This window comes from Loxodonta africana, chromosome X, assembly GCF_030014295.1.
Source record: "Loxodonta africana isolate mLoxAfr1 chromosome X, mLoxAfr1.hap2, whole genome shotgun sequence".
Classification (NCBI taxonomy): Eukaryota; Metazoa; Chordata; class Mammalia; order Proboscidea; family Elephantidae; genus Loxodonta; species Loxodonta africana.
In genome coordinates this window covers 122,974,066-122,984,555 of record NC_087369.1, presented here as the reverse complement: position 1 = coordinate 122,984,555, position 10,490 = coordinate 122,974,066, and the positions used below count along the sequence as shown (strand labels likewise).

Sequence of the window (10,490 nt, the reverse complement as noted above, 5' to 3'; positions counted from 1 at the left end):
CAAGTGAGTCATCTCCAGACCTATTTTGTTGTTGCTGGTCTGTAAGCTCTTACTACCTTTTCCTAGTAATCAGCGGGGTCACTCAGCTATGGTGCTGCAAGGCAGGTCCAGGGGCGGGGGAGGGTGGAAATGGTTCCTTTGTCTGTGGCTTGAACTAGGGTCAGTGCGGCGGCAGTGGGGGCGGTGCGGGGCGGCAGGGTCCACACCAGTCCCACTCAATGGCTTTGAGCTTGGTGGGGTGGGGCCAGGGGGTGGCACGGACTGCGGTTGGGGTCCACACTGGTCCCGCATGAGGGCACAGTGCTTGGCAGGAGGCTGCCAAGGGGCGGTACGGGGCAGGATCCTGCAGTTTGGAGGTCTCTGCCAGTTCCGCTCGGGTGCGTAGTGCTTGGCGCAACGGGGCTGGGGAGCGTCCTGGGGCGGGGACCGTGGGTCTGGGGGCCTGTGCCTGTGCTTTTTGGGGGTGTGGCACTCGACGGGGCGGGGCCAGGAAGTGGCACGGGGTAGGGTCCGGAGGTCCGAAGGTTCGCCCCGGTTCTGCTGGGGGTGGGTGGTGCTTGGCGCGGCGGGGCTGAGGGACGGTGCAGGGCGGGGCCTGGGGGTCCATAGTGTGGCTCCGGTGCTGCTTGGGGGTTTGGCGAACAGTGGGGCGACGTTGGGGAGGTGCGGGGCAGGGTCCGGGCGTCCGGGCAGGTCTCACTCAGCAGCTAGGCCGGCAGTAGGCAGGCAGTACAGAGAAGCAGCGGGGAAGGGAGAGGATATGATGTTTGGAGCTAGGTGGGAGAAAGAAAGGAAAGAACAGAGAGAAACAAAAGCAAGTGAAATAAAAGAAAAAAGTGGTGATACTGCAGAAGCCAACTGGTGCGGTGGGGCAGAGCCGAGGAGGCTGTGTGCCAGCAGCTCTCTACCTCAGGGGAGCTGCAAGGCCCATCAAGAAAGGGCTGAGGCAGTGCACCGGGCTAGGTGGGCAGGAGAAAAGAAAGGAAGGATAGGAAAGAGAGTGAAGAAACAAAGAAATAAATAAAACAAACAAGAATATGGTCCTGAGGGAAGCTGCCACTGGGGGTGGGTTGGAACCGGGGTAGCAGCGAGCTGGTGTCTCTCTCACTGGGTGTGAGGGGCAAGGCCCATCAGGAAGGGCCAGAGGTGGTATAGGGGGTGAGGTGGGAGGGAGAAAGACAAAGAGAAAGAAATATAAGATTCTGGCCTGAGGGAGCTGGTCATTGGGGGCGGGGTGGACCTGGGGTGGCAGTGAGCTGGTGTGAGTGACCCTTTGGAAAGCAGCATACAGAGCAGTAGGGCGAGGGGTGGGAAAGCCTGTATCTCTGGTTACCAGGTGCTCTGTCTCCCTTTGGGAGCTTTTGAAATTGCCTTCCCACACTCTCTGTCCAAGTTGGGTGCTGGCTGTGCTCCAAGATGGCAAAGCCATGCAGTGTTAACTGTCAGGGCAACTCCACTCCATAGCTGTCCTCGTTATCTGTTCTCTGTAGGTTTCTCCTTCCATTCAGTGCTTGATGTACTTCTTTATCCCTTCATTTGATGCTCAGTGTTCCAGGGCTGACCTTTTTATCTGTTTTAGTCCTTCAGATCTTTGCTGCAGGGGGATGGCGTGGTGCTTCTGTCTAGACTGTCATGCTGGCCACGCCTCACATATTTTTTACAGATCAGTAAAAAACTATCCCCTGAAGTCTCCTTTGAACCAATCCATAGTTTAACTTAATTAGTAAAGTCTGTCTGCCTTGAGCATTGTGCTCTTTTAAAGAGTTACCTATGTGGTATCATATTGACAACAGCAACTGGAAAGGTTAGATGACAAGCTTAGGGGCCTGTGAATTGATATTAACGGTGGTGGAATAATATGAAAAAGGATAGTGAGAATGGTTACGCAGCGTGAAGAATTTTTTCAGTGTCACTGAACAGTACGTGTAGAAATTCTTGAAATGGTGTATCTCTTTATAAAGTTATTAGCTGAGTGTTAGACTAGGCAGACCTTTAATATATTTTTTTCCATCTCATGCACATGCATAGCTTTTCTTCTCCCACTCAGGTGTTCACTGTCACTTGAGGATACAGGTCAGCTTTACCCAAGGGAACACCCCAAAGTTGACCTAGGATGGCAGCTGGTGCCTCTTAAAGCAAGATCCTCTTGCTGGAGTTAAGGGACTGGATGACATAGTAGGTAAAAACCGGGGTCACAAATGCACGTGAAACAAGAAGAAATGGGGCTGTGATTTTGGTCCTGACCTCTTGCTCCCTTGGGTATAAAAGATAAACGAAAGCCTGATTGTGTCCTTACCTGCTATGGATTGAACTGTGTCCCCCCAAAATATGAGTTGCAAATCCGAACCCCTACACCTGTGGCTATAATCCCATTTGGAAATGGGTTTTCTTTGTTATAATTAGACAGTATTAGTGTAGGGCATGTCTTAAATCAGTCTCTTTTGAGATATAAAAGAGCAAATTAGACACAGAAAAGCAAGCACAACTGGGGGAAGATACATGCCATGTGACATGAGTACAAGTTGAGAAGAAACAAGGACCTTATCTTAGAGCAGACAGAGATAAAGCATTTTCCTGTCTCCCTACTAATTTTCTTATGTATCAAGGACATTAATGCTATGTCAGTCATATGTGTGGACACGTTTTTCTTCCCACCTTTTCATATGCTCTTTAATGCTGTTTTTCCCAAACAGTTGTTTTTGAATTTGAACAGCTTCGTATGGCTAAGAAAACAGTACTGTTCTCTGTACAAAAACAACTGATTAGTACACTAGGAACATAGAAGCCCTGCCCCCAGGTGTATCAGGGTTAGAGAGTGCCCCACCCCTGAAGCCACACAGTGGGCTTTACTGGGGGTCCAGGATTTCAGTCTCTTCTCTGCAGTTCCCCAGAAAGTCCCTTACCCTCTGGTACCTTCCCTTTCTGCTCTGCAGGACAGTGATGACAATGCCTGCCTCCAATGCATACCGCAGGGACTTGAAATAACATGCAACCTTACTCTTTATTTCTAAATGAAACAGAGAAACTCGGTGGGACAATTACACACAACAATGCCCCTTTTGTTGAATGAATGTCAGCCCCACTAGGTCACCCTTGGCTTCCTGGGCCACGCTGGGCCTCTCACAGAAGTCACAGGCCAGAGAAAAGAGGGAGAACAAGAAGGATGACAGAGATAATCAGAACCATGGCTCCTTCGGAGTTTTCGTTCTCAGAACCATGGAACACTTCATGAATGTGTCTTCTGGGATCTTGAGCACAGGCTGGAGGGAGCAAAGGGAGGAGGTCGGACATCATCAGAGGCAGGAGCCCTGAGTGTCATCCCCAGGCCACCTGGCCTCTGTTCACTGTCCTGAGTTCCCAGACCTCACAGTGGACAGAGTGAAAATTTGTGAGGCTCTGGTGTAGTCCCAGTTCTTGCTATGGAGGGTCATGGAGTGGAGAAGGGCTGGGTGACACTGACCACACAAACCCGCGTCCTAATCTATGCATCAGAAACATGGTTTCTGCAGCATAAGCAGCAGAATGAGCACTGTGGCATGGGGTGTAAGGGAGAGAACTCCTGGAAACCCCAGTGCCTGTCAGTAAAGGAACAGGGTCCACGGAATTCAGAAAGTGCTATGCACCTGTTCAAACAACTAGGTGGTGTAGTATGTACTGAGAGGAAAAGATGTTCCTTGTGACAGTGAATGAAGTAAAGAAGCAAAAAGCATTACCTGTGAGTTCCCATCATTCACTCCCCAGCTCCTACCAGCTCACCCCATCCCCACCCACTCCCAGCACTCACTTCTGAGGCCACTCAAGGTTCATCCCAGACTGGGCAGTGAATGCTGGCACCATTTCCTGCTGCTCCTGGGAGAGGGTGGGTAGGGAGCTGGAGGAGGTGTGGGCACTGCCGTGGAGAAGGCACCCTGGGTCTCTATGAGGCTGCTGTCCCTCACACACAGTTGGTCATTCACGATACATAAGCTGGAGGAAGAATGGGCCCTCAGACAGCTGGACAGACAGACAATCCCATATCCCCAACAAGGATTGTGCTCCCACTCAGCAACTACTTTTCTCCCATCCCTGCTCTGCCTGCCTCCTACATTCCTTGGCCTGTACCCTTTCCCCTCCCACAGAACCTGCCTTTGGAGAAGTAACTCCCAGCTGCACTAGATTCATAGGTTACTCCCAACCCAGGGAGTGTTTCACACTGGCCTTTACCCTTTACAACACCCTGAGGAAGTAGATACTCTAATCTCCATATTCAGAGGAGGACACTCAGTTACAGAGAAGTCATGTAACCTGACCAAGGTCACACAGCTGGTGAATGCTGGGGTCAGGGCGAGAACCCTCTATTCCAGCCTCAGAGCCTACGCTCTTAATCACTGGGCCCGACTGCTTCTGGGGTCTACCTTTTGGAATTCTGCAATACTGGGGAAAGCCAGAGGAATGCACAATCACCTTCTGACACCACTGGCCCAAGACTGGGATGGGTGTTCCCACATGGCACGCACAATACAGCAGTTACCTGAAGTTGCTGGAAGGAGTAGCGATGAAAATCCGGGTGAAGGCACGGACGTGAGCCGGAGACATTCCTTCCACTTCAAGGACAACAAACAAAAATTCCCCTCAGAGTTGCCCATACTTTACACGCTCACCAGCAGCTTTCCCCAGACATGGTCTTACCTGATATGCCTGTGGCTCCCTGAAGGGGGCCACACAGGGACAACTGTCTACTGGGAGTCAGGATGGGGTGTCAGCAATGGGGAGGGCAACCAAAGAACCAACCACAACCCAGTGATAGGGCCCTACTCTGTGTCAGGCCCTGTGACACACTCTTCACAAGTTCATTTGACTCGTTTTTCACAGCAGCCCAAGAGATGGGTATTACTAGCCCCATTTTACAAATGAGGAGACTGAGAGGTAAGCAAGTGTCCCAGGGTGTCAGGGTGAGGGACTGGGATGAGAGCCATCAAACTCTACAGCCTGTGTCCTAACACCTGGGATGTGGTGGGGCAGACAGGTATGGGCTTAGGTCAGACCAGGGTGGGTTGGGAGCAGGGTGGGAGCTGGGGAGCTTAGAAGGAATAGGAAGGGAAGGGATCAGGGAAGCCTGGAAGTTCTGAGAGGGAGCCCGTGAAGGGGAGGGAGAAGTAGGGCATGTGTGGAAGGGACTGTACAGACACTCACCCTCCTTGAACACCCCGCTGACAGAAAAGCAGAGCATCTTTTCCTGAAAGAGTAAAACAGCTCAGTCTCCCAGGATCCCCCTAAAACCCCCACCCACCTCCACCCTTTGGGCCAGTCTCAGGGAGAAAGAAAGTGCTCACCGTGTGGACACACATGTCCACCACCAAGGAGCTGACGTCATGGTGGGTTCTGGGCAACACACTGAGAAAGTCAATAACGTCACGTTTTGTGTGTTTCAGCAACTGAACCCGCAGGACTGTGGGGGGAGGATAGAAGGTCAGGCGTTGCCTCACTCACCTGGCCCTATGGCTCACCCTTTAACTCTTCCTGTCCCACCCATCTTCCCCCTCACACACTCACTGGGGTCCTTGAGCTTCCTCATATTCCTGCTCCCCTTGGAATGTTTGTCTAAGCTGTTTCTAGGAGAACAAGAGGAACACGAGGTGGGTGACTGCCAGTACCTCCTGGGGAGTCACAGGGCCCAGGGCTGTCACTGGGTCTGTGAAACTCACGGAAATAGGTCCTCAGAGTCGAAGGGAATGGCCAGCAAGAAGCAGGCCTCATTGTGGTAAGCATCCAGGAGACCCCGCCGGTCCCCATAGTCATAGATGCAGTAATACCTGTGGGGAAGTAAAGGGCACAGGATCTCCGTGGTCTGAGACCCTAAGTAAACTTGAAAGCCTCCCATGAGCAGAACTGAGCCTGGATAATCTGGCTTATCCCAGCCCTCCCTGCCGTGGTGTCCCAGGGATACTTACTGGTGCAGGAATAGTAAGATTAGATTCTTCAGAGTCTCAGATCCGAAGATGCTCTCCTGGAATCAAAAGGGTTCTCAGGACCATGGCTGTTATCCTCTCCTCACCCACCTACCCCCAGCCCTGTTTGAACCCACCTCCTCACCTTGCAGACTGGTAACTTCTTGGAGGCTTCAGTGCCAAAGACAATGGGTGGGTGTACCTCGTGGTTATCCTGGGGAAGGGAAGAGGAAGTCAGCAGTGCAGACCAGGGAGGTGGTACTGAACGGTCAGGGAAAAGGATGGGCCCAGGAGAGAGGGAGGGTCAAAGGTCAGGGTGAAATGGCCTTGGAAATTCCATGGGCCAGACTATTGTGATGTCTTCACCAGGGGCTCCCAGTAGCCGGTAAAGAACTACAAATAAGATCCATAGACTTTATCAGGTTCCCTTATTTGTCTGTCCCCCATGAGGATTAGGGGTCAGATCCAAAAATCTAACCAGGTCAAGAGCTAAGGAACTCACGGCAGGTTGTGAGTGTTGTCTGTACCAGCAGGGTAGTCAAGGATAAAGGAAGACACTTACCAGACGTAATAACTTGGGGAACAATTCCAGAATTGAGCTGTCAAATATAAGACAATACAGAAAAGCAAGTAAACGCACAGCTGGCCTGGTTCATGGAGGCAAGCAAGCCTACACAGGAACACTTCCAGGTGTGTCCGACCTATACTCCATTGCTACCACCCCTCCTGGACCCTGGGCACCTCCCCCACGGACTCACCCAGAAGGAGCTAGTGGGTGCTGTCTCCATATTCCTCTCGCACTCTCCTTCCTCCTGGGAAGCTCCCATAGGAGGGCCCTGACCCCCTTCTCCAGTGACACAGAAGCGCATGCGGAGCCCAGGATCCAGGGATTCCTTCCCCTCCCTGCCTCACTTAGCTCCCTCCAAGTCCCCAGGGAAGACTCTGGAGGGAGGAGGGAATGGGGTGGGGCCCAGGGCTCAGCTCCCTCAGCAGGTGTCCAGTACTCTGCCAGGCCTGGCCCTGGACAACACCAAGACATCCCCAAGGATGCTTCCAGATTCCGGAAAGGGAGATGGATGAGGCAGGCTCAGGAGACAGGGAGGGGGTGAGGACAGAAAGGGAGTGCAGGTAGGGAGGGGAGACACAGGCAACTGGAGACTAAAGAGAAAGCGAAAGCCAAGGAAAGGCAAGGGGGAGATGTCTACTGTGAGTGGTGGGGATTAGGGAGAAAGGTGGGAAGAAAGGGGAAATGGCTCCCCTGCTGCCACCCTGTCCTTCATCTGCTACCTCACCTGGTGTCCAGTGCTCTGTCTGTCCTCGTTTGTCCCTTGTCTGAGGAATCAGACGATATTGGTCTACCCAGTGCTCCCCTGAAGGATCAGGCAGAATCCCATGATGTGGTGAAGGGAGGGGGCAGTGCCCCTGAGAGAAGAGTCCCCCTGTCTCCTCATCTACCTTTGTCCCCTGTCTTCCACACTGAGGACCTTCCTCAGGCTGCCCTCTGCTCACTGGAGATAAGCTGTTTCTGACCCTTGACTCAGGAAACTCAGATTTGTCCGCCAGGAGGGCCCAGTTCCTTCATTGGGCCATAGGAACCGATGTCATTATAAGGCATCCAACTGGGGCAGGTTGGGCGACCCTTTTGGAGTAAGGGAGAGAGGGCCCATCATAGCACAGGGAGGGAAGCCCCATCTGAGCTCAGAGGCAGGAAGGCCTGTCTCAGAGGTGGCCCTGGTCTCCAGGAGCCTTCACAATCCAGGGCACCAGGATCTGGCTCCAGGCATCCCCAGTGAGGGAGTAGGGCACAGTCTGGACACCCCTGATCCTGGACAGGAAGGGTAGCCCTACTTCCTGGAGCACATTCAGGGGAAGCCATGCCAGAGAAGGCTGGGTACAGAGAGGCAGGAAACAGGCCCCAGGCCAGGGGAGCGGTGAGCAGGCAAGAGGAAAGCAGGGAGACCTCTAAGCACAGGTGAGAGAGAGAGAGAGAAGAGGGCAGGGCACGTGGTCCTCCCAGAGGTTTAGGGCCTAGCCTCCTGCAGATGGGCAGTGCCAAGAGCACCTCAGGCTGTCAGGGGCCAACAGAGGGCACAACTGACCTTATGTTGGTGGACTTATCTCGGAACGTGGTGCACAGAGTGTTCCTGTCTGCAAACACCTCTCCTGGCTCCAGCCCTTTCGCCTTGTCCAACTCCTCTTCAGACTTCACCTGTAATTATGACAAGGAAACATGGATCAGGGAGAGAGCCAGAGGGCCCTGCAGCCCAGATCCACACTCTCCCACAAATCGCCGTGCCTGAGTCTTGTCATCACCCTAATGAGCCCTACCACCTTCCCTTTAAACAGTGCTCTGGCTATTGCTTCTCACCTCATTTTTGGAGAGGTTCAGGCTCTTGAGGTTGGGGGCCTTCTGTATGGTGTCAGGCAGGCCAACCACCTGGTAGGGTGTGTTGTTGTTCGAGTTGAAGGACAAAAGCTGTAATGAGGGAAGAGCTAGAGTGAAGGTCCAAGAGGTGATATCTGGGACAAATGTGCCCTCCAGCCCATCTGTCCCACCCTCCCCCTCAGCACTGGGTCTAAGCATTCACCTTGGGCCTGTTCTCTTCGAGGATCTGCAGGGAGGCAGCCATGCAGTTTCTAAGATTGCGCCCCATGTCAATATTATGAGTCATCACATCTTCAGGAAGCCAAGAGGAGGGAATCAGAAGCATAAGAGGGGCACAGCTGGACCAGCCCTCGCACCAAAACCTCCCTAAGTTGCCCTCTAACCCTCCCTCTGCCTGCACCTGACCTAAAATTACTGCAGTCAGTCATACTTGGGTCTGAGCGGACTTTCCGAAGGTCAAGAGCTTGCTGGGGGACTTCATATCCGTTGTTCTTGGTCACCTGCACAGACAGAATCAGGGGTCAGTGACTCTGAGGCTGAGGCGGAAGCCAGGTAATCAGTGAGGGAGCACGCAGTGGATCTGGGTGTGGGTGCACATCATGTCTTGAGTCTGCATTACCTTTGGCAGTTTCACCGTTTCTGACTTCAGCTCCTTCTGCACAGAGGGGGGTACGGCACAGGGGCTGACAAAGATGGATATCTGCAGAGAAGACAAGAGAGGCTGAGTAACTACCAGGAACACTGAAACCCAAGATCAAGCAAGACCCACCACCCAGCCGGCCCTCCTGCCCCTAGCTAGCCCTGGCCATGCTCTGACACGCACAGTTTCGTTTTCTTCATCCCGAATCTTGCCACTGACTTTCTTCAACTCGAAGGCAATGCTGGCATTCTCCACAAAGAACTGGGCCTGCATGTTCTCATAGTGAAACTTCAAGGAGAGAGAGGGGCAAGAGAAATACAGTAGGAGGCCAGACTCCCTGCTCAGCCTGGCCCCTCCACCTGCCCTGTGCCCACCCAGCCGCCTCCTTGTCCTCTCTTACCTCAATCAGGTTGAAGGGGACACCGCATTGGCTCTGGATCAAATCCAGCAGCCGCTTCTCATCATATTTTATGCCAAATGGAATCTAGGATTGAAAGAAAGGATGGGAGCAGAGACTGACATGATGGAAAGAAATAAAGCTTAAATAGAGACTCAACCATGTGTTCCTTTCCCATCTTTTACCAAGCTGTAAAATAATTTCGAAACATAGGCCAGTGACCATTATGGGTAACTTTTGTTCCAGATACGGGTTTGCTAAACACCTTTTTTTTTACATTCAAATGTTTTCCTGCAAATATTCAACTTAGGATCCTTAGCATGATCTTCCTTTTGTAAGGTTCCAGGAGATTTTACCTAATGCAGATCCTGCCTGCCCCTCCGACAAGGACTCCAGAGACTTGACCCCATCCCTGTCCCCTACTCCAACCCCTATGTTTGAGTCAAACTGAGCCATGTGGTGGGATTTTCTCCATCTCCTTGTGAGCAGTTTCCACCTTTGCCTTTAGACAAACTTCCCATTCTCCCTGCCTTCAGCCTGTTCCCTTTTTATTACTTCTCCCAACCTACCTTTGGACCAATCGAGGATGTTAACACCTAGTAAGAAAAAGGAGAAGTTACCAACTCTCTGTGCCCCAGCAAAGTACCTTATGTCTCCAGGAGCTCAGCACAGCTCCACCCAACCTGTGTCTCCTGCACATTATGTGCATTTTGCCAGGACACTCACTGTGACCTTGAACCAGCTCTTAGAGGTTCCATCCTGCCTGTTCCCCTGCATTCCTTCCTGTGGAGGTTTTCTGTCTCTCTCCATATTCCCATGGGCTTGGACTCCTCTGTGACAACTCCCTCTCCGATAGTAGGTTGGAATGGCATAGGGTGTGCTGTGGGGATGTGGAGAGAAAGAAGGTGCCCATGAATGCCAGGAAAGTCTTCTCACACCTCGCCCTACTGATGTCAAGGCTGTAATAATGTTCGCTCAATCATTAATATGGTCCTACCATTGCCCACTCTACCAGGTTGGAGAAGAGGAATGACAGAGTTACATACACGATTATGTATTCCACTGGCTGGTACATGCCACCATGCTTAGTGGACACTTACTATCTTACTCCAGGGCCCACGTGGGCATCACTCATTGCCA

The 10,490-nt window shown here is 52.3% G+C and overlaps 1 protein-coding gene across 1 annotated transcript; it reads right to left on the bottom strand.

Moving 5' to 3' along the window:
- Positions 1-3,287: 3,287 nt before the first annotated feature.
- LOC100672962 (nuclear RNA export factor 1-like) lies at positions 3,288-10,485 on the bottom strand. Its single transcript, XM_064278460.1, is given in 17 exon segments — positions 3,288-3,878; positions 3,881-3,966; positions 4,511-4,583; positions 5,173-5,215; positions 5,313-5,428; positions 5,533-5,591; positions 5,685-5,792; positions 5,931-5,986; positions 6,073-6,141; positions 6,490-6,526; positions 8,027-8,136; positions 8,296-8,403; positions 8,670-8,813; positions 8,933-9,013; positions 9,137-9,241; positions 9,354-9,437; positions 10,459-10,485. Coding segments are annotated over 17 exon segments (1,404 nt in total). The 3' UTR covers positions 3,288-3,780.
- Positions 10,486-10,490: the final 5 nt, after the last annotated feature.